The following is a 25677-nucleotide window of genomic DNA, read 5'->3' as shown; positions in this document are numbered from 1 at the left end:
AGCACCAGGGCTTCTTCACGCCTTATGTGCTTTGGACCCCTTCTCTGAACAGTGTTTTTCAATGCATAAAACGCCTAGGTCTAGAGCCTACAGTTACTAAACAGTTCAAAATATTTTCCCTCTCTCTTAATTCTACCATTTTCCCCACAGACCTCTACGTTAAGAACCCTGCCCGAGGAAACTCAATCAAATGAATTCCCATTTTGCTCAAATGAACTCTGGTTTATCCAATCATAAAGGACCCCAAACTGAAGTGAAAAAAAGATACCCAAGAATCCAGAGGGCCATTTCGGAGAACAGAGGAAGGGGAAAGTCACAGAAATAAAGCCAAACAACAGAAAGGGCATGCTGCTGCCAGGGGCAGCTGGGGTGTGTGTGACAGCGGGAGACAAGAACGGAGAAAGGGGGCTCCTGAATCCAGTGGTTTTCCGTCTTGTCAGATGGGATGGCCATAGGCCAGTGGTGAAGTTCTCTGAGGACGGCTTCAGAGCAGCATAAAGAAAAGCTCCCTGGCCAGGCGTGGTGGCTCACACCTGTAATTTCAGCACTTTGGGAGGCCAAGGTGGGTGGATCACTTGAGGACAGGAGTTCGAGAACAGCCTGGCCAACATGGCGAAACCCTATCTCTACTAAAAATCCAAAAATTAGCTGGGCGTGGTGGCGGGCACCTGTAATCCCAGCTACTCAGGAGGCTGAGGCAGGAGAATTGCTTGAACCCAGGAGGTGGAGGCTGCAGTGAGCCGAGATCGTGCCACTGCACTCCAGCCTGGGAGACAGAGTGAGACTTTATCTGGGGGAGGCGGGAAGCTCCCTTGCCGGCTGATCTGATTTGAGCACAGGTGGCTACAGAGCAGGTGTGTGGACAGCACATCCTCTAGGCCCCTACTTGCCTGGGGTTCTGAGCAGACTTCAAATGACCGCGAGCAGTTTGCTCTCACCAGAGCCTGCTGGACAACTCCAGGGCATCCTAGCACACTGGCTATGAACTCCATCAGGTCAAACACATTATGTGCTGGTTCCGTACTCTCACAAGAATATTACTCTTTTTCCTCCCCCAGGTTTATCTGGTTACCAAGACCAAAAGCCTCCAGTTCACTCTGACTCACTCTGTGTTCTCGGCTCTCACACCCAACTGTGTTCATTCTGTTTACAAATCACTTCCCAATCTCCCCTTCCTTTGGGTTCCTAAACTGTGGAAGCCTCTGGGGCCTGCCTACCAGGGCCACTTCCTCACTGGCCTCCCTCCCACTCCACCAGTTTCCACCTTGTTCAGAGTACCACAGAGGAGCTTCCCAACCTTTTTTTTTCTTTAAAGAGATGAGGTCTCCCTATGTCTCCCCTGGCTGGTCTCGAACCCCTGCCCTCCTCAGCCTCCCAAAGTGCTGGGATTACAGGCGTGAGCCACTGCACCTGGCCCCAACCTGTTCTTAAAGACCATGGTCACACTGGGATTCAAGTGTCGCTTAGATTCCAGTCTGTGTGTAGGTCCCACCACATCCTTCTACACACCTGCTTCAATGCCAGGAGCCATTCCCAGTGTCCCCCAGACAAAAAACCGACACCCTTCTGTGCCCATGTCCTTTCGTCACTTCCCCTGCACAGGTGCTTCCTGCTTCACTGTTCAGGTTCCCACGCTGCTTCCCCGGACAGCCCCTGGTGGATCCAAGTGCTTTCTCTGTTGTGACATATGGTCCCTCATGAAGAACTGGTCACTAGCAAACCTGTATCATAATTGCCCTTTTGCAGTTTCCCATGAAGTTGTCTTACTTGGCTGGGTGCGGTGGCTCACACCTATAATCCTAGCACTTTGGGAGGCTGAGGTGGGTGGATCATCTGAAGTCAGGAGTTCAAGACCAGCCTTGGCAACATGGTGAAACCCCATCCCTACTAAAAAAATACAAAAATTAGCTGGGTGTGGTGGCACACACCTGTAATCCCAGCTACTCGGGAGGCTGAGGCAGAAGAATCACTTGAACCCTGAGTGGAGGTTGCAGTGAGCTGAGATCACGCCATTGCACTCCAGCCTGGGTGACAGGGTGAGACTCAAAAAAAAAAAGAAATTGTCTTACTAATCTCTACATCTCCCAGTGGTGCTTAGCTGGAAGGTGCCTGACCCACAGTGAGTACTCAGTAAATGTCTGTGGATTGCAAAACACACAGTCATCAAAGGAAAGCAAACAAGGAAAGATCCAAACAGCAGTAACAATTTCCAGACTGCTTTTCAGCAGAGCCCCATTCTCAGGCCGGGCCCTTTTCTACAGGCCGGGGCCCTCTGCTTGCCACGCCTGCCCTCTTGTGGACACACAGGAAGATTGTATGAGGAAAAAATGGTAAAAAAAAAAAAAAAATCAAGCTTTAGTAAACTGATACGCAACATAAAGGAACCATAAAAAAGGTAATGTATAGTTTCACTTTTAGTATGACAAGTAAACTTCTACCATACCCAACCCTCCTGCAGATAAGTCTTAACACAAATATTTCAAAAAGACCTGAAGGCACTGGAGAATGAACAAATGCAGTTAGATTCTTTGGAGGAGTAAATGCAAAGAAGAATAGCAATGGCAAAGGCTGTTACCTTTAAAAAGGTAGCTTTTGTGGCTCACTTCTGTAATCCCAGCACTTTGGGAGGCCGAGGCAGGCAGATTGCCTGAGCTCCAGAGTTCGAGACCAGCCTGGGCAACATGGTGAAACCCTGTCTCTACTAAAATACAAAAATTAGCCAGGTGTGGCAGCATGCGCCTGTAGTCTCACCTTCTCAGGAGGCTGAGGCAGAAGTGCTTGAACCCGGAAGGCGGAGGTGGCAGTGAGCTGAGAGCCATGCACTCCAGCCTGGGCTACAGAGCAAGACTCCGTCTCCAAAAAAAAAAAAAAAGAAAGAAGTAGCTTTTATCCTGGAGCAGGCCAAAATCACAACCACTTGGGGTGACTAAAACTCCAAGGAGAAATCCAATCTTTCTAGCCTGAAGAACTAAAAGACGAGAGTTCAAGGTAATCGCAGCCATTGGAAAGTGAGGAAACAATCCCACAAAGTAAGAGGCCTGTGAAAGAGTGCTCAAAGGCTGTGTATAAACTCTGCCCAAATCTGACTAACTCTTGAACCACACAGGAATGCGACAAACTCAGCCACGAATGCAAAACCAGAACTGAGATCTCAACTGCTGCCTGGGTTTGAGTTCAAACAATTTACCTACCTGTTAAAAACATCAACACTTGGCCGGGCGCAGTGGCTCATGCCTGTAATCCCAGCACTTTGGGAGGCCGAGGTGGGCGGATCACCTGAGGTCAGGAGTTCAAGACCAGCCAGGCTAACATGGTGAAACCCCATTTCTACTAAAAGTACAAAAAATTAGCCAGGCGCAGTGGCGCATGCCTGTAATCCCTGCTACTCAGGAGGCTGAGGCAGCAGAATCGCTTGAACCCAGGAGGCAGAAGATGCAGTGAGCCGAGATTACACCACTGCACTCCAGCTTGGGCAAGAAGAGTGAAACTCCGTCTCAAAAAAAAAAAAAAATCAACACTTTACAGATAAACTGTAACAGAATCCTAAGTCTCTCTACAACGTAATATTTACAATGTCAAGGATAAAATCTAAAATTACTAGATATATGAAGAATCAGGAAAATGTGATCCATTCTTAAAAGACAACAGAGGTCAACTTCAAGATGACAAGGATTTCAAAGTAGCTACTACAACTATGCTCAAAGAGATGAAAAGAAAACAAAGGTTGAAAAAGAATGAACATCCCCAGAGATCTATAGACAATATAAAAAAATCTACCATAAATGGAAGTAGAGTCCCAGCAGGAAAAGAAAAAACAAGATAGAAAAAAAGTTAATGAAACAACAGCTAAAATTTCCCTAATCTTGGGGAGTGACATAAACGTAGAGAAAAACCACTCCTCAGCAAAATGTCAACATGCTGACAACCAGGATAAAGAGGAAAACTTGAGGCTGGGCGCGGTGGCTCATGCCTGTAATCCCAGCACTTTGGGAGGCTGAGGCAGGAGGATCACTTGAGTCTAGGAGTTCAAGACCAGCCTGGGCTACATGGCGAAACCTTGTCTCTACCAAAAAAAAAAAAAAAAAAAAAAGAAAAAAATTAGCTGGGCATGGTGGCGCACAGTACTGGCGGTCCCAGCTACTCAAGAGGCTCCTGCTTGAGCCCAGGAGGCTGAGGCTAGAGTGAGCTGAGAGTGCACCACTGCACTCCAGTTTGGGCAACAGAGTGAGACCCTATCTCACCGAAAAAAAAAAAACAAAAACAAAAAAACACCAAAACTAAACAGGTCCACATCACCATGTCCTTGCTCATTGCTGCATCCCAGAGCCCAGCATGGTGCCCGAGAGAAGGAAGAGAGGAAGAGGCCCCTAAGACCACACTCCTGGGAGGGAGAACAAGGACACAGGCTGACAGCAGAGCCAGGCAGGCAGCAAGGGCACGTCGAAACTCAAAGCACTTACCCCATCCCCTGTTTGAAGGCTTCAATCAACTCGTTCTTTTTATTCTGATCTTCCACCCAATACACACTTGGAATTACAAACTCTGATATCACACGGCATTCTGGACAAGACCTGAAATAAGAATTAGATTACTAAGGGAGAAGTCATGTTATGAAGCCTGGGCACACTCTCTGCTATACCTCTTGTTCAACTGCCTGACCACTACAGGCACTTCCTTCACCAGAAATTCCAAAAGATGAAATCACAATCATCCAAGAACCTTATTTACTATTTAAAAAATAGGGTTTCCCAATGAGAACACATGGACACATGTGGGGAACATCACACACTGCGGCCTGTCGGTGCAGGGGCAAGGGGAGGGAGAGCATCAGCACAAATAGCTAATGCATGTGGGGCTGAAAACCGAGGTGACAGGTTGAGAGGTGCAGAAAACCACCTTGGCACATGGATACCCACGTAACAAAGCTACACATTCTGCACATGTATCCCAGAACTTAAGGCAAAAAAAAATACATATCTATATATCTATATATAGGGTTTCCTCAACAAAAAAGACAGATGAAATAAGAACCCTCATACATGGCTGGTGAGAATGTAAAATGGTGCAGAGAATGCAAAATTTGAACAGAGTCTGGCAGATTCTCCAACAGTTTAATGTAGTGTTATTATACCATAAAACCTAGCAATTCCACGCCTAGGTGTATACCCAAGAGAAATGAAAACACATGTCCACCCAAAACTGTGTTCACAAATGTTGACAGCAGCATTATTCATAATAGTTACAAAGTGAAAACAGCCCAGATGTCCACCAGCTGAGGAATGGATAAGGGAAATGTGCTGTGTCCATACAATGGAACGTATTCCGCCAGGAGAAGGGGTCTCTGGCACATGCTACAGTCAGGATGAACTCTGACAACACCATGCTCAGTGAGAGGCCAGGCACAAAAGGCCGCATATTCTGACTCCACTTATAAGCACTGTCCAGAATAGGCAACTCTGCAGAGACAGCAGATGAGTGGTGAACTAAATTGTGTGCTTTTATCTCAATAAAGCAGTTGTTTTACCACACGATTTTAGACAAGTTACTTGACCCCCTGACCTCAGGCCTGTTTCCTAATCTGTAACTGAGGAGGGTCGTTGCGGGAACGGGATGAGCAGATAGATGTGAAGAGTTCTGAACAGTAGAACGTGTGCAGTAACCTCTCCACACGCCAGCTTTTCCCCTGTCCTGCTGGAGACTTTGAGACTCCTGTTGGCCACATTGAGCACATCTCATGTGCCAGGCATCATGCAGAATGTTTTACATGCATTATTCCACTTCATCCTCAAATAACCCTATTTTCGTTTTTGATGGGGGAAAAAAACGAAGCTCAAAACGATTCACAGGCAACTGGGCTAAAGGCAGGTAGTACTGGATTTCAAACACAAGGCTAGGAGACGAAAACAGGCCACTGCCATGGAACAGCTTTTTACACAGATCATCTTTGCTGAGTTCCTCCCCAACACCCAGAACGCTTGGTAGGAATTGTTGCCCATCTTTTATAAGAACAGGCACTTGGGCTCAGGAAGAGTAAATGACTTGCTGAAGTTCATGCAGCCAGGGGCCAGAACTCACCAGTTACTCTGCACTAAGACACCCCTGGAGGGTAACGGAGGGCTTAAAAGTGGATGGAATAAAGTCTCAAATCAAACATTCTCCTAGTTCCTACAGCTAAGACCCCTGGCTGTACTTACTTAATGATTGGGTTTTCAAACTGTTTGGCACACCGCCACTGCCGGATGCAGGACAAGCAGTACGTGTGATTGCAGTTGGAGAGAATCCCAAATCTCCTCTCGGAAGCAGAGGCCTTCTCCAGGATCACTTCCATGCAGATACTGCACACTTTGTCCTGGCTTGCCTGGAAGGCAAAGGCCTTTTCCATCTCGTGTTCGAATGTCAACATGCAGATCTGAAGCACAGACAGGAAGGAAGGCTTCGGTTGTTGGCCACTGAGGAGTGGCAGGAGCCCTAGGAGTAGCTGCAGCCACACTGCCACTGCTGAGATCAGGAAGGAACACTGACAGCGACTGCTGTGAGCAAGGCCCAGCCTCCCCCAAGTCAGGACACTGACATCTCCCTCAGACCACACAAAGGACTTCAAACCATCACTGGTCCAGCCCCTTGCTTTCCTAGGAGGTTACGTGGTCACCACTCATTTAGAGCTGAGAACACAGAGATCCGAAAAGGTTAAACTGCAGTGGAGTCAGAATCCATAAGGACTGCCACCCTAGTCCCCCAGCTCCTCTGGGCACTGTTTCCCCCGACTCTGAGCCATGTCTACATCAGAGGTGCTGACTCGTCCTTACCATAAGCCTTGAGGCTAGCAACCTAGTCATATGTAAGCAGCACCACCTCTCCCCAAGAAAACGATTCAATGAATTCATTCATTCATTAGGCATGCCCTGAATTCCTTCTATGTGCTGGCATTTGAGGAAGTGCAAAGAGTGAGAAGACCTACGCCCGGCCCTTGTGAGCTCAGTGTGTCCAGATCTGAGACAAGCCAACGTTCACCGCAGAGACCTCACACACTTGCATAAAGACAGTTCTAATCCTCTGCTTCCCTGGAAGACAATGGAGAGTGTCTCCTTGTCCATTGCCACATGGAGTCAGTACTAGCTTACCCCTTGATTATCTAGGAATACACTGTCCATTTAAACATGCCTTAGGCCGGGTGCGGTGGCTCACACCTGTAATCCCGTTACTCTGGGAGGCCATGATAGGAGGACTGCTTGATCTCAAAAGTTCAAGACCAGCTTGAGCAACATAGCAAGCCCTCATCTCTGTGAAAAATAAAATAATTTTTTTTTTTTTTTTGAGATGGAGTCTCGCTCTGTCTCCCAGGCTGGAGTGCAGCGGAGCAATCTCGGCTCACTGCAAGCTCCGCCTCCTGGGTTCACGCCATTCTCCTGCCTCAGCCTCCCAAGTAGCTGGGACTATAGGCGTCCACCACCACACCTGGTTAATTTTTTGTATTTTTAGTAGAGACGGGGTTTCACCGTGTTAGCCAGGATGGTCTTGATCTCCTGACCTCGTGATCCACCCGCCTCGGCCTCCCAAAGTGCTGGGATTACAGGCGTGAGCCACTGTGCCCGGCCAAAATAAAATAAAATTTTAAAAGTTAGCCAAGCCACCACACCTGGCATTTTTAAAATTTTTTATTATTTTTATTTTTTGAGACAGGGTCTCACTCTGTTGCCCAGACTGGAGTGCAGTAGCACAGTCTTGGCTCACCGCAACCTCTGCTTCCCAGGCTCAGGCGATCCTCCCACCTCAGCCCTGCCAAGTAGCTGGGACTACAGGTGTGTGCCACCACACCTGGCTAATGTTTGTTTGTTTATTTATTTATTTATTTATTTATTTTGTGGAGACGGGGATCTCACCATGTTGCCCAGGCTGGTCTCAAACTCCTGGGCTCAAGTGATCTGCATGCCTTGGCCTGCGAAAGTGCTGGGATTACAAGTATGAGTCACCATGACTGGCCCTCCCCTGCCTCTTATCCAGCTTCGTACCCTCTGCATCATGCATAGGGACTAGCATAAGGCAAAGCCTCCCAAACACTGCAGACATTAATGACTTTAAAAGGCCCTTCCAATAAGTGGTTCCTCAGATTCTATGATTTGGGCTCAAATCTTCCAAAACTTGGCCTAGCTGGATCCCAACCATGAGGAAGTGTGAACCCAGGGAGGGAGGACGCTGTATGTGCGTGTGACAGAGACATACACACATACGACATACCATGGTCCTGAGCTAGATCTGTTCTTTGAACTTAGCATGATTTTGTTTCAGATACCGCTTCTTTTTCTCTTTATTCTGAGTAATCAAATATTGGCAAAATAGGCCGGGCATGGTGGCTCATGCCTGTAATCCAAGCACTTTGGGAGGCTGAGGCAGGCGGACCACTTGAGGTCAGGAGTTCGAGACCAGCTTGGCCAATATGGTGAAACCCCTTCTTTCCTAAAAATACAAAAGTAGCCGAGCGTGGTGGTGAGTGCCTGTAATCCCAGCCACTCGGCGGGGCTGAGCCAGGAGGATCACCTGAGCCGGGGAAGCAGAGGTTGCAGTGAGCCGAGATTGCACCACTGTATTCCAGGCTGGGTGACAGGGAGACTCTGTTTCAAAAAAAAAAAAAGGCAAAATGACTGCAGGAAAAAGAATCTCAAAATAGGATGTAAATATACCAGATGCATAACATAGGTATATTACTGGCAGGGGGATGCCTGTGGAAACACCAACAATTCTGTCAGTATGTTTCGGATTTCTTTTTTTGAGTGTGTATGGATGGCCTTCAGTGTCCTGTTCAGTACGTTTCAGATTTCTTAACATTGAGTTCATGCAAAGGTTTGTGACTTTACCTTTTCGTGAGCCTTCCTCTGCTCTGGGTCGAAGGGGTGCAAGACTCGCAGCCTACAGATTTCACACACCTCCCCATGCAGGTAGACACAGGCATCCCCAAACCGGCACTCCCCAGCAGCTGCGTAGGGGCACAGCTGCTGCTCGTTGCTGTAGGAGCTGCTGGCCTCCACGTCATCAAGGCCACTCCTGATGGCCTCCAGGTAGGAATGCGGCTTCATCTCGGGGCTGGGTTGGGGGTCGCTGCAGCTGCCTGGATTACTCACCATGCTCGGCTGAGTCTTTCCTTCAGCCATGCCAGACAGATCTGAATACAACACACGGCACACACACATGAAAATGGCCCCATTTTTCTGATATGCCGTTAACCAAAGCCTAACATATTAAGCTACTCTGACCTAAGAATTCCACCCTTGAGAACATATGGCAAAAAAATAGACCGAAGGGGAAAAATAAAAGGAATAGTATAAAATGTTCATAGTGACATTACTTATAATTACTTAAAAAAACAAAAAACAAAAATGGCCAGACAGGGAAATAAGCAAAACAATAGGATACACTTACACAAAAGAACACTAAAGCTGCTGTTTAAAATGGCAAATATGGAAATGTTAACACATGGACCAGTTAACACTAAAACAAACAAAAAAGTGAGATCACTAGAACACAGTGTTTCCTTCATACCAGCAAAGTTACCAATCATTTTAAGTGAACTAGAATAGATGTCTACAGCAAATCTGTGGGTCCTGAGGCCAGAGTAAACTGTCCCATGGTGAACCCTTCTCACGCCAGGAGCTGCTGCCTTCCCACTGCACACCTCCGAGCTTGTTTACAGGTCATGTATTCTCACAGGACTACTCATTTGCTGAGGATGGAATCTGCCTACCTCACGGTACCCAATTCCAAGAACTAGAAATCTCTTCACCTGGTGCGGACCAGCCAATAAAAACAACTTTTACGGCCGGGTGCAGTGGCTCTTGCCTGTAATCCCAGCACTTTGGGAGGCTGAGGCGGGTGGATTATGAGATCAGGAGTTCGAGACCAGCCTGACTAACATAGCGAAACCCTGTCTCTACTAAAAATACAAAAATTAGCTGGGCATGGTGGTGGGCACCTGTAATCCCAGCTACTCGGAAGGCTGAGGCAGGAGAATCCCTTGAACCTGGGAGGCGGAGATCATGCCACTGCACTGCAGCCTAGGTGACAGAGTGAGACTCCGTCTCAAAAAAACAAAACACACAAAAAAACAAAAAAACTTTTACAATTTGTAGCTTTCTTCCTCATCAAACCCCGTTTTAAGGCACAGACCATGTCCCAAACCCTAGTGTGCTATTCTGTTCCCAAAGGTGCAATCTAAAATGTCACACACTGTCAGCATAAAAACTAAGACCATTCACTGGCCTAAAAGTCAAACAGTGAAACATGCTCTTTAGCAAAATATTTAGTTTTGTTTTTTTTTTTTGAGAGGGAGTCTCACTCTTGTCACCCAGGTTGGAGTGCAGTGGCATGATCTCAGCTCACTACAACCTCTGCCTCCCGGGTTCAAGAAATTCTCCTGCCTCAGTCTCCCAAGTAGCTGGGATTACAGACGTCTGCCACTACGCCCGGCTAATTTTTGCATTTTTAGTAGAGACGGGGTTTCTACTAAACCATGTTGGCCAGGCTGGTCTCGAACTCCTGACCTCAGGTGATCTGCCCACCTCAGTCTCCCAAAGTGTTCGGGTTACAGGTGTGAGCCACTGTACCCAGACAAAATATTTAGGTTTGAAATGAAGAGCTTGATGCTTCTCACCAACTGGACAACCACCATATGAAGATGGAAGTTACATGCTGACAAAAAGATTGCGTTTTTATGTTTTGCCAGGTCAGTCTTGGAGCTCAACCCAGCCTTTGGGCACGAGGGCAAACGTATCATTTGAATGATCTACAGCCACATGGAGCCTCTTCAGAAAGTTCTGAAGTCTCTCCACGCGGACAACCTGGAGGTGTATTAGGTTAGGAGTCCTCTTGACAAGAGGAGGCTAGAAAGGAGCACCAAGCATAAGCAAGAGTGCTATGCAAAAAGAAGCAACAAAAGGCTTCCGCTTACTCACTTCGGTCTCTAAGAACCAACGTTCTCTTTTCACGCTTCCCGGGTTCATGTGAGTTAGTTTTCACAATGGACGCAGTGACCTCAGAAGAAGGGTGAGGATTGTGGAAAGCTGGGGAGGGCACACTGTGGGCCATGGTGCCGACAGCACCTCCAGCTGCAGCAGAGGGCCTCGTGTGGTCATATCTAAACAAAACACATAGCAGATGCATTACAGACATGCCATCCACACACATCCCCACACTCCCCAGATGCCAATGGCCCTCCTGCTGCTGCACTTGTTGAGGTGAAGAAAGCAGCCATCTTTTCCAATATTTAAACTCTAACAGGATTATCGATTAACAGATGCTTGGCAATTCAGTGTGAGGGGGACATTTGCTATCTATCACCTATGCTTAAGTGTCTCTGTGGGACTTGAGTGGGACAGACACACAGCTCCAGACCACACAGAGAGCCTGAAAGTTCCAAACAGATGTTGAGTTGAAATCTCCTGATGCCTGACTGACCCAGTATTCTTTTGAGCAGGAGTCCCCAAAATGCTGACAAGGGCCAATGACCTCTCCCTGACTGTCTCTCTCGGCACTCATTGGCAGGGGGAGACCAAGGTGGGCCTACTTCCATCATCTCCCACTGCACTGCATAGAAAATGGAGGAAAGGAAGCTTTGCAGCCTAGGAAAGAAAAGATCAGCTCTGCACTACAAAAGCACAAACAAGTTTCTGGAATTGTGTACAATTTTATAACTATATATTCATAAGAATAAGGCTGAAAAGTAGTTTTAAAAAATGAAAATTAGACCGGGCACGGTGGCTCACACCTGTAATCCCAGCACTTTGGGAAGCCAAGGCAGGCAGATCATGAGGTCTGGAGTTAAGACCAGCCTGACCAACATGGTGAAACCCCGTCTCTACTAAAAATACAAAAAAAAAATCAGCCAGGTGTAGTGGCAGGTGCCTGTGATATCAGCTACTCGGGAGGCTGAGGCAGGAGAACTGCTTGAACCCTGGAGGCGGAGGTTGCAGAGAGCCAAGACTGCGCCACTGCCCTCCAGCCTGGGCAACAGTGCAAGACTCCATCTCAAAAAAAAAAAAAAAAAAGAAAATTAGTTTTAGGGTACTGAAACTGAGGTTTTAAATTTATTTGCCATACTTTCTGTAATGTTGTCATATTACTTTTACATTAAAACTTCCCCCTTATCAAGACCCATTCTCCAAACGAAATCAGTGTCACAGCTGGAGCCTGTCGCAGAGTCCTTGCCTGCACCGAGTTCCATAGGCACAGTAGCCCTTCTGGTAGTACTTGCAGATGGTGGACGGCTTGCTGTTTGCCAAGTCATGTGAGAACAGGCACTGACTTCCTTCCCGACACACACCATGCATAAAATACCTGAAGAGAGAAGCACAGGCATACAACTTTCAGAAGCACATTTTGCTTTATAAAATCAGCTTTTTCTTGAACCTAGCATACAAATATTTACCAAGTATATATTAGGTATAAAGGCTCTATTAGGCACTGGAGAGAGATCTAGATATTTCCTTGATTCTACAACAGTGATTTCAGAGGCACTACAACTGATTCAATGACAGCTTTTCTGGAAGAAAAGCAAACAATCCCATATATTTCTATGTGAAGATATATCTTCCTGATTTGAGATATGTTCAACGTGAGCCACATAATTGAGAAAATACTCTGTGAAAAACTGTTCTCTCTGTTCTCAAGGAGCTTAAACGGCATGACTAATGAAACCAGAAGATCTGGGTTCAAGACCCAGTTCTGTCACTTAAGAACATGTCACAAAACCAATGTCCTTGGGCCTTGCTACCTTTCCCTGTAAAATGAAGATTATACTACCCACTGAACTGGTTGTGGTGAGGATCAAATACCATCATGTGATATCAAAAGATATACACAGATGCTCCTTGACTAATGATAGGGTTACATCCCAATAAAGCCATTGTTTTCTGTTTTTTGTTTTGAGATGGAGTCTCTCTATGTCACCCAGGCTAGAGTGCAATGGCACAGTCTCAGCTCATTGCAATCTCTGCCTTCTGGGTTCAAGCGATTCTCCTAGCTCAGCCTAGGCTACCTTACTTATGCTGAGAACACTTACATTAGCCTACAGTTGGGCCAAATCATCTAACACAAAGTCTATTTTATAATAAAGTACAGAATAATCTCATGCAATTTATTGAACACCGTACTGAAAGTGAGAAACAGAAAGGTTGTATGGGTACTTGAAGTACAGTTTTTAATGAAAGCTGTTTCTGATACATTGTTTCAGATGCATCAGAATATCAGATGTATCACATGTTCTGTATCAGAATATTCCACTGATATATCAGATCCTGGCCTTGAAGGAATAAGTGGTACAGGAATACCTGGGAGGCATTCTAACTCTGTCCAGCCAGGGTAGAGAGACCTGAGTGAATACTCAAACAGTAGAGACCCTAGATGAACATGCCTTGATATTAAAGATAAACTAGGCTGGGCGTGGTGGCTCATGCCTGTAATCCGGCCGAGGCAGGCGCATCACCTGAGGTCAGGAGTTCAAGACCAGACTGACCAACATAGAGAAACCCTGTCTCTACTAAAAAAAATACAAAATAAGGGCCAGGCGCGGTGGCTCATGCTTGTAATCCCAGCACTTTGGGAGGCTGAGGTGGGCGGATCATGAGGTCAGGAGATCGACGCCATCCTGGCTAACATGATGAAACCCCGTCTCTACTAAAAATACAAAAAATTAGCTCGGCGTTGTGGTTAGCGCCTGTAGTCCCAGCTGAGGGGCTGAGGCAGGAGAATGGCGTGAACCCGGGAGGCAGAGCTTGCAGTGAGCCAAGATCGTGCCATTGCACTCCAGCCTGGGCAACAAGAGCGAAACTCCATCTCAAAACAAAACAAAACAAAAAACAAATGAAACTTCTAGAAGTGAAAAATACAATGTCTGAAATGAGAATTACATTAGATGAGTTTAGTAGATGGGATACTACAAAGGAAAATATCAGAATACTTAAAGACACAGAATAGAGGCCGGGCGCGGTGGCTCAAGCCTGTAATCCCAGCACTTTGGGAGGCCGAGACGGGTGGATCACGAGGTCAGGAGATCGAGACCATCCTGGCTAACACGGTGAAACCCCGTCTCTACTAAAAAAATACAAAAAAATAGCCGGGCGAGGTGGTGGGCGCCTGTAGTCCCAGCTACTCGGGAGGCTGAGGCAGGAGAATGGCGTGAACCCGGGAGGCGGAGCTTGCAGTGAGCTGAGATCTGGCCACTGCACTCCAGCCTGGGCGACAGAGCGAGACTCCGTCTCAAAAAAAAAAAAAAAAAAAAAAAAAAAGACACAGAATAGAAACCATCTGAGAGAGAGAGAGAGAAACAAACTTTTGCTTCTGACTACCAAGGAGCATGGATCTTGGCTTCTCACTGTTAAGGAAAAAAAAAAAAAAAAAAAAAAACCCAACTGGCAAATGATACAATTTATGTGAAACAACTGCTTTCAGACAATAGAAAAAAGGACTGGTCCTCAAGAGAAGGAAAACACAGGAAGTAAGCCCCATATGTAGTCTGACTTCCTACCTGGAGGCATATTCTAGGTCCTGGAACCTCAGGCAAATCACAGAGATTGGAGTTCAGGGAGGCTGCAGGGATTCTTTAAAGATCCATAAATAGTCTGGGCTCAGAGGCTCATGCCCGTAATCCCACCACTTTGGGAGGCCAAGGTGTGAGGATTGCCTGAGCCCAGAAGTTTGAGGTCAGCCTGGGCAACACGGCAAAAGCCAATCTCTATAAAAAATATAAAAATTAGTCGTGCACGGTAGCTACTTGGGGGCCTGAGGTGGGAGGACTGCTTGAGCCCAGGAAGGAGAGAGGCTGCAGTGAGCTCTGTTTGCACCACTATACTCCAGCCTGGGTGACAAAGCAAGACCCTATCTCAAAACAAAACAAAACAAAACAAAAAACAAACAAAAAACCCTGTAAATAGAACCACACATAGGCCGCAGGCAATGGCTCATGCCTGTAATCCCAGCACTTTGGGAGGCCAAGGTGAGTGGATCGCTTGAGCTCAGGAGTTTGAGATCAGCCTAGGCAACATGGTGAAACCTTGTCTCTACCAAAAAATATACAAAAAATTAGCCAGGCATGATAGTGTGCGCCTGTGCTCCCAGCTACTCAGGAAGACGAGGTAGGAGGATCGCTTGAGCCCAGGAGGCGGTGGTTGCACTGAGCCAAGATCGTGCTGCTGCACTCTAGCCTGGGTGACAGAGTGAGACCCTGTCTCAAAAAAAAAAAAAAAAGGTAAGTGGGGGAAATAATCTTTTCAACAAATGATGCTGGACCCAAAATCGACTTGGAAAAAAAATACGTACCTGCTGATACGACCCAAAATGAAGTATAAAACAACCTATGACATATTCTAGCCAGAAACAATTAATTTGAATCCACAAAACCCCAGATCTAACTTCCAGTTCATAGAAAATACAGGAGACTGGGGACAACCTATGAAAGACATCTCGAGAAAACAACCAAATAAACACAAAAGAAGCTGCACCTGGGACCCAGGCCTACTCTCTTTATAAGTGCCACATAACTAAAGGAGGCTGAGTCTGGAAAAGAGGTTGACAGTTTCTTAAAAAATGTAAACATAAATCTACCATATGATGCAACAATTCTACGCCTAGGAATGTTCCCAAGAAAATGAAAATCCATGTCCACACAAATACTTGTATATGAATGTCCAAAGCAGCATTATGCATAACAGTCAAAAAGTGGAAACAATCCAAATGTTCATCAACTGGTGAACAGACAGACAAAATGTGATTTATCCATACAATGGGCTCTTATCCAGCCATAAAAAGGAAGGAGGTACTGGCACACACTACAACATGGATGAGCCTTGAAAACACGATGCGGAGTGAAATAAGCCGGACACAAAAGACCACATGTTGCATGATTCCATTTATATGCAATGTCAGAAAAGGCAAAGCTATAGAGACAGAAAGTAGATTAAGTGGCTGCTTAGGGTTGGGAGGAAAGAAGTGAGGGTGACTGCTAATGGGCACAAGGGATCTTTTGGGGGTGATAGAAATTTCCTAAAATTTAATTGTGGTGATGGTTGTACAACTTTGTAAATTCACTAAAAAGTTTTGCACTGTATACTTCAAACAGGTAAATTTTATGGTGTGTAAGTTATACCTCAGAAATAGCTGTTAGAAAAGAGAAAAAGGGGAAGGGACAATGCTAGGTTAGCAGACAGAACACAAGGGACATAATAACCAGATGCAATACTTAGCTCTGGACTAGAATCTGGTTTCGACAAACAAGATATAAAAGACATTTTTAAACCAGATATTTTGAAAGGTATTTTGAAACAAATGTGAGTATAGACTAGGTATAAAATGAAAATTTATTAATATGGAAAGTTAAACACAATTAACTGAGAAGAGTAGATTATAAAATAGTTAATGGTGCAGCTGCTATAGAAAAACAGTATGGAAGTTCCTTAAAAAATTAAAAATATATTTACCATATGATCCGGTAATTCCACTTCTGGGTATAGACACAAAATAATTCAGGCCAGGCCCAGTGGCTCAGGCCTGTAATCCCAGCACTTTGGGAGGCTGAGGTGGGTGGATCACCTGAGGTCTGGAGTTTGAGACCAGCCTGACCAACATGGTGAAACGCCATCTCTACTAAAAATACAAAAATTAGCCGAGTGTGGTGGCAGGCGCCTGTAATTCCAGCTACTTTGGGGGCCGAGGCAGGAGAATCACTTGAACCCGGGAGGGAGAGGTTACAGTGAGCCAAGATCACGCCACTGCACTCCAGCCTGGGCAACATGGTGAGTCAGTTTCCAAAAAAAAAAAAGAAGACTTCAAAGTATGGACTCAGACAAACATTTGGACACCCATGTTCAGAGCAGCATTATTCACAATAGCCAAAAGGTGGAAGCAACCCAAGCATTCGCTGATGGATGAATGCATAAACAAGACGTGGTCTATCCATATACAATCAGCCTTAAAAAGAAAGGTGATTCTGACACATGCTACCTTGAGGACATTATGCTAAGTAAAATAAACCAGACACAAAAAGGCAAATGCTGTATGATTCCACTTCTACGAGGTCCCTAGAGTAGTCAAATTCAGAGAGACAGACAGTAGATTGAATGGTAGGTGTCAGAGGCTGGGGATGGGAGAAATGGAAGTTTTTTAATGGGTAGTACACAGAGTTTCAGTTTTGCAAGACAAAGAGCTCTGGAGATTGGTTACACAACAATCTGAATGCATGTAACAGAACTATAAACTTAAAAATAGTTAAGATGGTAAATTTTACGGAAATTTTACCACAGTAATTTTTTTTTTTTTTTGAGATGGAGTCTTGCTGTCACCCAGGCTGGAGTGTAGTGGCATGATCTCGGCTCACTGCAACCTCCGCCTCCCAGGTTCAAGAATTCTCCTGCCTTAGCCTCTGAAGTAGCTGGAATTACAGGTGACTGCCACCACACCCAGCTAATTTTTGTATTTTTAGTAAAGACGGGGTTTCATCATGTTGACCAGGCTGGTCTTGAACTCCTGACCTCGTGATCAACCCACCTTGGCCTCCCAAAGTGCTGGGATTACAGGCGTGAGCCACTGCGCCCGGCTCACAATAAAATTCTTTAAACCAGTGTATACAGTATGATCTCATTTTGGTAAAAGATTATAAATGTATACATATATGTACTTTAAAAATCAGACCCAGCCGGGCGCAATGGCTCACACCTGTAATCCCAGCACTTTGGGAGGCTGAGGCAGGTAGATCACTTGAGGTCAGGAGTTCAAGACCAGCCTGGCCAACATGGCGAAATCCCGTCTCTACTAAAAATACAAAAATCAGCTGGGCATGGTGGTGGGTACCTGTAATCCCAGCTACTTGGGAGGCTGAGGCAGGAGAATTGCTTGAACCCAGGAGGCTGAGGTTTCAGTGAGCCAAGATCGCACCACTGCACTCCAGCCTGGGCAACAGAGCAAGACTCCAGCTCAAAAAAAAAAAAAAAAAAAAAAAAAATCTGGGGCCAGGCACAGTGGCTCATGCCTATAATCCTAGCACTTGGGGACGATGAGGCGGGCAGATCTCTTGAGCCTAGGAGTTCAAGACTAGCCTGGGCAACATGGCAAAACCTCACCTCTACAAAAAATACAAAAATTAGCCAGCTGTGGTTGTGTGCACCTGTAGTCCCAGCTACTAGGGAGGCTGAAGTGGGAGGATCACTTGAACTTGGAAATTGGAGACTGCAGTGAGCTATGATTGTATCACTGCACTCCAGTCTGTACAACACAGTGAGACCCTGTCTCAAAATAAAATCTGGAAAGATATATACTAGCATATTAAGAGTAGTGATCCTTGAGGGTAAGATATATGATATTTTTCTTTTTATTTTTGCAAATAGGAAAGCCAACGCTCAGAGAGGTGAGGTGACTTACAGAAGATTTAATTGCTAGGTACGAGGACTCCAAGTCTGGTCTTTCCAGATAGCCCTGACCTTTCCCCAACAAAATCAGTTTCCCTATCATGCTGCCTTCATCCCCATCGTGGCCCTTGTGTAAAACACAGTAGCCCATATCTTTCATTCCACTGAATTACTATAACCTACCTTCCTTCATGGACCAGCATGAGTCTTGGCTGATCCAAAAGGCCTCCTCATACCCTCCAGCCCCCAGGCTCACTCACTAGTGGCATCCACATGCTATGGCACTTCCCAATCTGGGGCCCCAGATCCTCTCAAGCTAGTGCTCTGGAAGATGTAGTTGGGAACATCTGTTCTCTAATGAAGAATGTTTGGGAATAACTGCAGGAAGGCACAGCTAGAATATTACTAAATGCAAGCAGATATAGAAAGCCTTAACCTAACCATTTATACGGTGTTGTCTGAAAGTGGAAAACAGAATAGAACTACACAACAGGAAGGCCGGGCACAGTGGCTCACGCCTGTAATCCCAGCACTTTTGGAGGCCAAGGCGGGCGGATCACCTGAGGTCAGGAGTTTGAGACCAGCCTGACCAACATGGGGAAACCATGTCTCTACTAAATATACAAAAATTAGCCGGGCGTGGTGGTGGGTACCTGTAATCCCAATTACTCAGGAAGCTGAGGCATGAGAATCGCTTGAACCCAGGAGGCAGAGGGCTGCAGTGAGCTCAGATTGCGCCATTGCACTCCAGCCTGGCGACAGAGCAAGACGCCATCTCAGAAAAAAAAAAAAAAAAAAAAAAAAGAACTAGACAACAGGAGGGAATAGTATGGCATTCCAGGAAGGCCCAAGAGGCCCAGACTGCTGGTGTCTCCAGAGAAAGGGTACTAGTGAACATGCTGCACATCCGCCCTAATCAGAAACCTCTGACGAGAATTCTCCACCTGTTCCTCTCCCCAAAAGCAGAGGAAGTGCTGACCAGACATATCTGACAGTTTATTTTTTCCCAGGGAAATTATAAAAGGATATTCTAGTATATAAGTCAGTCTCTCATGAGTTTGGCTAGTATGAGCCACCCCTATGTACACTAACAAAACCAAATTTCTGAGCCTACGAAATGAGAACTGGACCTCATGACGTAAGTGACTATACAGTGGTGCCATCCTACAGCCTTTGCCAGGTAGTCAGATAGGCTTTCTCCACAGAGCACCCTCTTGTGGCATACCACTAGATCTGCAGTCCCCAATCTTTTTGGTGCCAGGGACCAGTTTTATGGAAGGCAATTTTTCCACGGAATGGTGGGATGGGGAATGGTTTCAAGATGATTCAAGCACATTACATTTATTGTGCACTTTATTATGGTAATATATAATGAAGTAAGTATACAACTCACCATAGTGTAGAATCAGTGGGACACTGAGCTTGTTCTTCTGCAACTAGATGGTCCCATCTGGGGGTCATGGGAGACAGTGACAGATCATCAGGCATTAGATTCTCATAAGAAGCACACAACGAAGATCCCTCACATGCACAGCTGACAACAGGGTTAGTGCTTCTATGAGAATCTAATGGTGCTGCTGATCTGACGGGAAGCGGAGCTCAGGTGGTAATGTGAGTGGCGGGGAGTGACTATAAACACAGATAAAGCTTTGCTCACTTGCCCACTGCTCACCTCCTGCTGTGTGGCCTGGTTCCTAAAAGGCCATGGACTGGTGGGGGACCACTGCACTAGATCAGACATTATGCAGTAATTTGCCATAAGGCTGTTATAGTTTTATTTTTTAAAAAAGCACAGACAGAAGCTGGGAAACTAAGGGCACTTTTTGTTAGAAACTTAGAGTTTCGGTTATTTACAATACCGATTTTATAACTACACAGAAGAGAGTTACATAGCAGATCTGAGACTGCTATCCTTGGGAAGGTCTGCTTCCGAGGCTGCCCCTTGCCTGGCATCTGGGAACTCAGCTAGTAACAGTTCTCCACACAGATACAAAATTTTCCCTAAATGATGGAGAGTGGTTTGCTGTGTCTAAACTGATGTACAATGTAGTTCATGCTGAAAACCTACTTTCCTCTGGGAGTCTGGAATTTCGGTTCATGCTAGGCAGAGCTGGCCTAGGTGACCAGCCTGGGCACTGAATCTCTAATGGGCTTCCTTGGACAAATGTTGCTGCATTTTCATTGCTGTGTGGCCCTCTCAGGGAGGGACAGATGCAGGAAGCCTGCACCCAGGCTCCTCCAGACCCCCTGTGTCTTCTGCCCTCATGATCTGGCTGTGACCCCTTACTAGATATGGTAATAATCTCAGACTTGAGTACAGCTGAATCCTGGGACCCACTTGTCCCAGTTCTAGACAATCTCTGGATTTGGGGTGGTCTTGGAGATCCCAAACACAAAAGTGGAGTATACATCTCAGCAGTTTGAGAATTCTTTTTGAGAAATGCTACTCAAGACTGCAATATTTCAATTGTCCTCAAACATGGTAATCTTTGAAGGTATAATAGTTAAAAAAAAAAAAAAATTCAGTGCCAAGAGCCAAGTCTGAATGACAAAGAGGTATCAGGATTAGTAAACTCATAAATACTGAAAGAGGACAGGTTCAAAGTGGCAACACAAGCAGTTACACAAAAGTGATATCTAATAAATACTGTATAGTTTCTTTTCTTTTCTTGGGTAGAGACAGGATCTTGCTATGTTGCCCAGGCTGGTCTCGAACTCCAAGGTTCAAGTGGTCCTCCTACCTCGGCCTCCCCAAGTGCTGGGATTACAGCATGAGCCACTGCACCAGCCAATACTGTATTGTTTCTTTTGAAGAAATTAGAACAGAAAATTTCTTGAAAGAACCAGGGTGGAAGACTACCACAGGCCATCTACCAGATACTATTTGTTAACAAGGCAGACAAAAGGAAAGTTTTTTTAGGTAGTGGTCTCCTACAAGGATGCCTTTTATAATTCTACCTCCACCTTCCATAGGTCCAATCCAGAAAACTTGCCTTCCAAACTGCACTAATCATCTCTTCCACTAAAATACAAATATTTAACTGCCAACCAGAGCTTCTAGTTAGTTTTGCCATTTATAAGCTGGTGACTTCATAAAAGCCACTTCGCTTCTGTAAATGACTGAGCTGAGATTTAAACAGATTCAAAAATAATTTCTAGACCACCATCACTGCCTTCAGGAAAGGCAAGTGTGAAACAAGAGTTATGTAAGAGGTGAAGTCAGCCCAGTCCTATTTTTGTAGCATATGTCACCATTTACACTCCCCAGTGACAAGCACAAAGCCACCTAGAGCATATCCTGCTTGTCCTTTGGGGCATCTCTGTCTTGTGCTTATAGTCATTCCTCTCCATCTATGTTATACTGATCTTACTCCAAGCCCCTTTCATGTTGCACTTTGTAATGAATTTCCAACTGCTAACCCTTCCTGATGGACAAACTGCCCCTCATATCTTCCAAGAGAGAGGACCAAGACATGAACTGGAGGAGGGGAGAGACGACTAGGCGGGTGAAGTGCATAGCTGGAGACTCAGAGCAGGTAGGTTCTTTCTGGGGGACACTCCAAAGGAGTGTTACCCCGGGTAACCCCAAAAGACTGTTTCAGACAGTATGGCTATTATACACTGCAGAGCATATCAGGTTCACTGCTGGCCACAGAACCACCAGCAGCTCCAGCAGCAACAGTGCTAAGCGAAACAATCAATCTGGTTTCTTACAGGCCCTTCAATGTTGCCTCTCTGTTTAGCAAAACGCTTTTGCAAATCACTTCCAAATATACAGGTAATTTGCATCCTCAGTGTCATTTTTTCTTTACATTTTCCTACATATTTTCACAGGCTAAAATTTTATGGCTGTAATCCTTGTGACAGCAGATCCGCTGAGGGGGAAGGAAGCAAATGGTAGGCACTGTGGCAGGCTTGCAATAAATGTACTGATTAGAGGTGGGGATGAAATGAAGTACAGTGTGGTGGTGAAGACACTGAAGTCAGACTGCTTGCTATGTGACCCTGAGCAAGTTATTTAAATCACCAAGCCTCAGTTTCCCCATCTGTAATGTGATTATAATAACTGCACTTACTTCACAGACTGCTCTGATAAACTACTGGGACGTTTAACTGAGAAAATGCATGTAAGTGCTCATCCTAATACAAAATAAATGGTTTGTTGCTATTATTTAACTTTTAAACAGCCCTGCCGGTTAGGCATTACCATCCTCATTTCACACATGAGGCAGTTGTGGCACAGGTGGTATGAGGATTAGAATCTAGAACTGCCCAACCCTGGGGCTCAAACTCTGCCTAGCCCCTGCCAGCTGAAAAGATCCCCCATGTTTTGTGACTTTCAAAGAATCAAAAGCCCGAAGCTTGACTATCTTAGGACAATGAAATCCTGTGTCTTCTAATAGTGATTATGAGATGCAGGGAAGCTCTATCACAAAAGGAGAGGGTGAAATAAACTGGTTACCAAGCTATAATAAGGGCCTCCCCCAGGGCTTGGAAAACAGACTGAAAGACAGGGAGATGGTTGTAGGGGAGGGGAATCAGCAAAAATGATGCACAGATTGAGATTCTGGATAGAGTGGCACGTCAAGGAATCAGGAGAGCTGACTGACAGCATAACTGTACAAGCAGTCATTTTGACCATTCCAGGCAATAAAAACACGGAGTGTCTTTGTCATTAGGTTTGAGACTGCTAGCATTTGATAAGCATCTCTTGGAGAAACATAATACCTAACAGATTGAAAGCAAAACTGACATTATTCTGCTGTCATTCAAAATAAACATGTACATCACATCCTACAGTCAGGAAAACAAACCTAAAACTTTGTGACCTGAAATTAAAAAAAAAAAAAACACCCTGCTTAGATCTGGTCCCCAAAATAAATCATACCTTGAACATTTCCTATAAATTATCAATATCTGGAGATAAGCCTTTTGTTAATGAGATAATAAAGTAAGAAAAGCTTTTGGTAGATAAGCTGGTAGAAAAGTTTATGGTAAACACACTAATGTAAACTTGGTACTCTTGGTAATTTGGGTTTTTCTCACTTAAACACCTGTTATGTTTTTTATTTGACAAGGCAGTCATCGGGAGCCCTGACTCCTTTACACCCCTTTGTGAGTAAACGTCTTTGCAGTTTTACGTATCCTTGTATGAGTTTCCTTTCATGGGAACATATTAAAAGCTTTGAAAAGTCCTGCAGTAAAGAAATTTTAATTTAGCATTTTGACACTTATCTGGAGGCCCTACAGTCTATGAGGGCATGAACTTTGATTTCATACCTCTGCCACTTGGAAGCTAAATGACCTTAGGCAAGTGACTTCAACGCTGAAGCTCAGTTTTATCATCTGTGGAATAGTGCTGGTTGCTGGATTATACACTACAGCACCTAAGAGCCCCAGCACATTGTAAGTCCCCAACAAACATTAGTTAGCACTTAAACAGAAGTGATCCCTTCTCAACATTCCAACCCAATCTTCATTTATATGGAGCAACATCCTGCAGAACACCCCTTTTGGGAAACAGAATTAAAGCTTTCAGGTCCAGCTATCTCCAGGTATACAAGGAGAAACCAAGATGATCCTGATTTAGGTCTTGTGCCTCTACTAAGGTGTGAAATTTTAGGCAAATGTCAAGTCTTTCTGAGCATAAGATTCCTTATTTGTAAAATAAGATACTACAGAGTTGAGATTCAATTATAAAGCATTATTACATAAATGTGTACTGTTTTGTGGACACTTCTTAGATCAGGTACGGGAATAAATAGTGGAACTAAACCATAGAGCGAGGGGAGGAATAGAGAGGTTTTTCTAGGTGGCTACAAGCTACTTTACAGTGCACAATGACCTAGGAATACCTCCTCCAGCAGGAGAAACTTTATATAAATAAAAATACATAAACACACACAAACCCGTCTTCACAAAACACCTTCTAGTACAAATAACCTAGTAAAAGTCTTCTTATAGACACTAGGTGCAAATTTCTGACAACAGCTTAACATAAGCCACCTGGGCCTTGGATAAATTGAACAGTTAATATACACTACTACTAATAGGAAACTTATTACACAGTCACGTCTCAACTATTCATACCAATGAAGAGAAGTAACAACACAGAAAATAAACTGTTTATTCCACAAACTCTACAATTGTTTTTAAGCAATGTTTCCCACAAAAAAAATATTAAATGAAATTTGCCTTTTCCAAGCATACAATTCAATTTTCGTTTTCCAAACATACAGTTCAATAGGACTAGACTCCATTACCAGTAAGCCACAAGCTGACCAAGGAATGAGGGTGTTACACAACCACACTATTCTGTTTCACAGGAGCAGTCGCAGTGTAACTATCTGGCTTTCTATTTTCTACAACAAACCATCCATTACCGTGGCATTTCTCCTCGTAAATGGCTCTCTCAGTAAGATAAGAGTGTCAACCTCTTTCAGTCTCAGTCTCCTGCGCTGTAAAATGGTAATAATAACTACTAAGTTGTCTTACTGTGAAGTCTGATGATAATGAATATAAAGCACTTGGAAATATGCAGGGCGCTTCACCGATATTCAGAAAATGCTATCTGTCGTTATTATTTTCCACACAACAATTTTTACTTGCTAACTCTCTGCAAGTTTAGATTGCATCTGGATTCTCCAAACTTCGAGGCCCTTATAATCTATTAACAAATTACTCCCACGTGGTATCCCCATTTGTAACCGTCCTCTTGGGGTCCCTTTAATCAATTCCAAGTCTTTTCCAGTTAAACCGTAAGCCCCAGAGCCCTCCCCACAAGGCCCAGCATCCTGCACGGCCCTGGCTAGGACGTCCTTCCTCCCAGCCCACAGGGGCCACGCTTCAAACTCGCGGCGTAGCCCCCAGCGCTGGCCTCGCCCCGCGTCTCAGTCATGCATCCCCCGGATCCCCGGCTCTGGCCGGCGCTCGCTCTGCCTCGCAAAGCCCCCGCTGCTAACAGCTGAGTAACTTTCAGAGTCCCGCTCTAGCCTCAGGTTCCCGAGCGGCAGAATTGGCGCGCACCGGCACCCCTGCGGCCTGGGGGAGCGGCCTGAAGTGGCCCGGCGCTCCTGGAACCCGCGCACTGACCTGCAAGTGACCTGCTTGGTGCTCATGGTGGCTGGGCTGAAGGGCCGTCGTCGTGCCGCCGCCTCTCGCAGCCGCTGCCGCCTCGGCCTTGGCCCTGGCCCGGCCCATCCCGCGTAGCCGCGTCACGCCGGCGCACGCCGCCCCGCCGGTGTGGCACCTTTGTAGCGCCGGCGGGTAACCTAGCCGCCGTCACAATTGGTTC

At 45.5% G+C, this 25677-nt stretch overlaps 2 protein-coding genes across 5 annotated transcripts in view; one reads left to right on the top strand and one right to left on the bottom strand.

Annotated features, from left to right (window-relative positions):
• MKRN2 (makorin ring finger protein 2) overlaps positions 1–25586 on the bottom strand; it is a 27994-nt gene extending 2408 nt beyond the window's left edge. For 2 of the 3 annotated variants that reach the window (XR_012431515.1, XM_045385731.2), the window contains exons 1-6: positions 25476–25586; positions 12196–12324; positions 10944–11125; positions 8853–9157; positions 6195–6409; positions 4461–4571 (exon numbers count right to left, since the gene is read on the bottom strand). Coding sequence is in view for 2 of the 3 variants with exons in the window: in XM_045385731.2 (XP_045241666.1) it covers positions 4461–4571; positions 6195–6409; positions 8853–9157; positions 10944–11125; positions 12196–12324; positions 25476–25501 (968 nt within the window). In the remaining variant the exon portion in view is untranslated. Of the gene's footprint in view, positions 1–4460; positions 4572–6194; positions 6410–8852; positions 9158–10943; positions 11126–12195; positions 12325–14512; positions 15209–25475 lie in introns of all 3 variants that reach the window. The other variant, XM_065539009.1, reaches the window with a different exon arrangement.
• MKRN2OS (MKRN2 opposite strand) overlaps positions 21677–25677 on the top strand; it is a 22215-nt gene continuing 18214 nt past the window's right edge. For both annotated transcript variants that reach the window (XM_045385733.3, XM_015446286.4), the window contains exon 1: positions 21677–21919. Coding sequence is in view for 1 of the 2 variants with exons in the window: in XM_015446286.4 (XP_015301772.3) it covers positions 21812–21919 (108 nt within the window). In the remaining variant the exon portion in view is untranslated. The remainder of the gene's footprint in view (positions 21920–25677) is intronic.

Source organism: Macaca fascicularis, chromosome 2, assembly GCF_037993035.2.
Source record: "Macaca fascicularis isolate 582-1 chromosome 2, T2T-MFA8v1.1".
NCBI classification, from domain to species: domain Eukaryota; kingdom Metazoa; phylum Chordata; class Mammalia; order Primates; family Cercopithecidae; genus Macaca; species Macaca fascicularis.
This window is presented reverse-complemented; position numbering and strand designations above follow the sequence as displayed.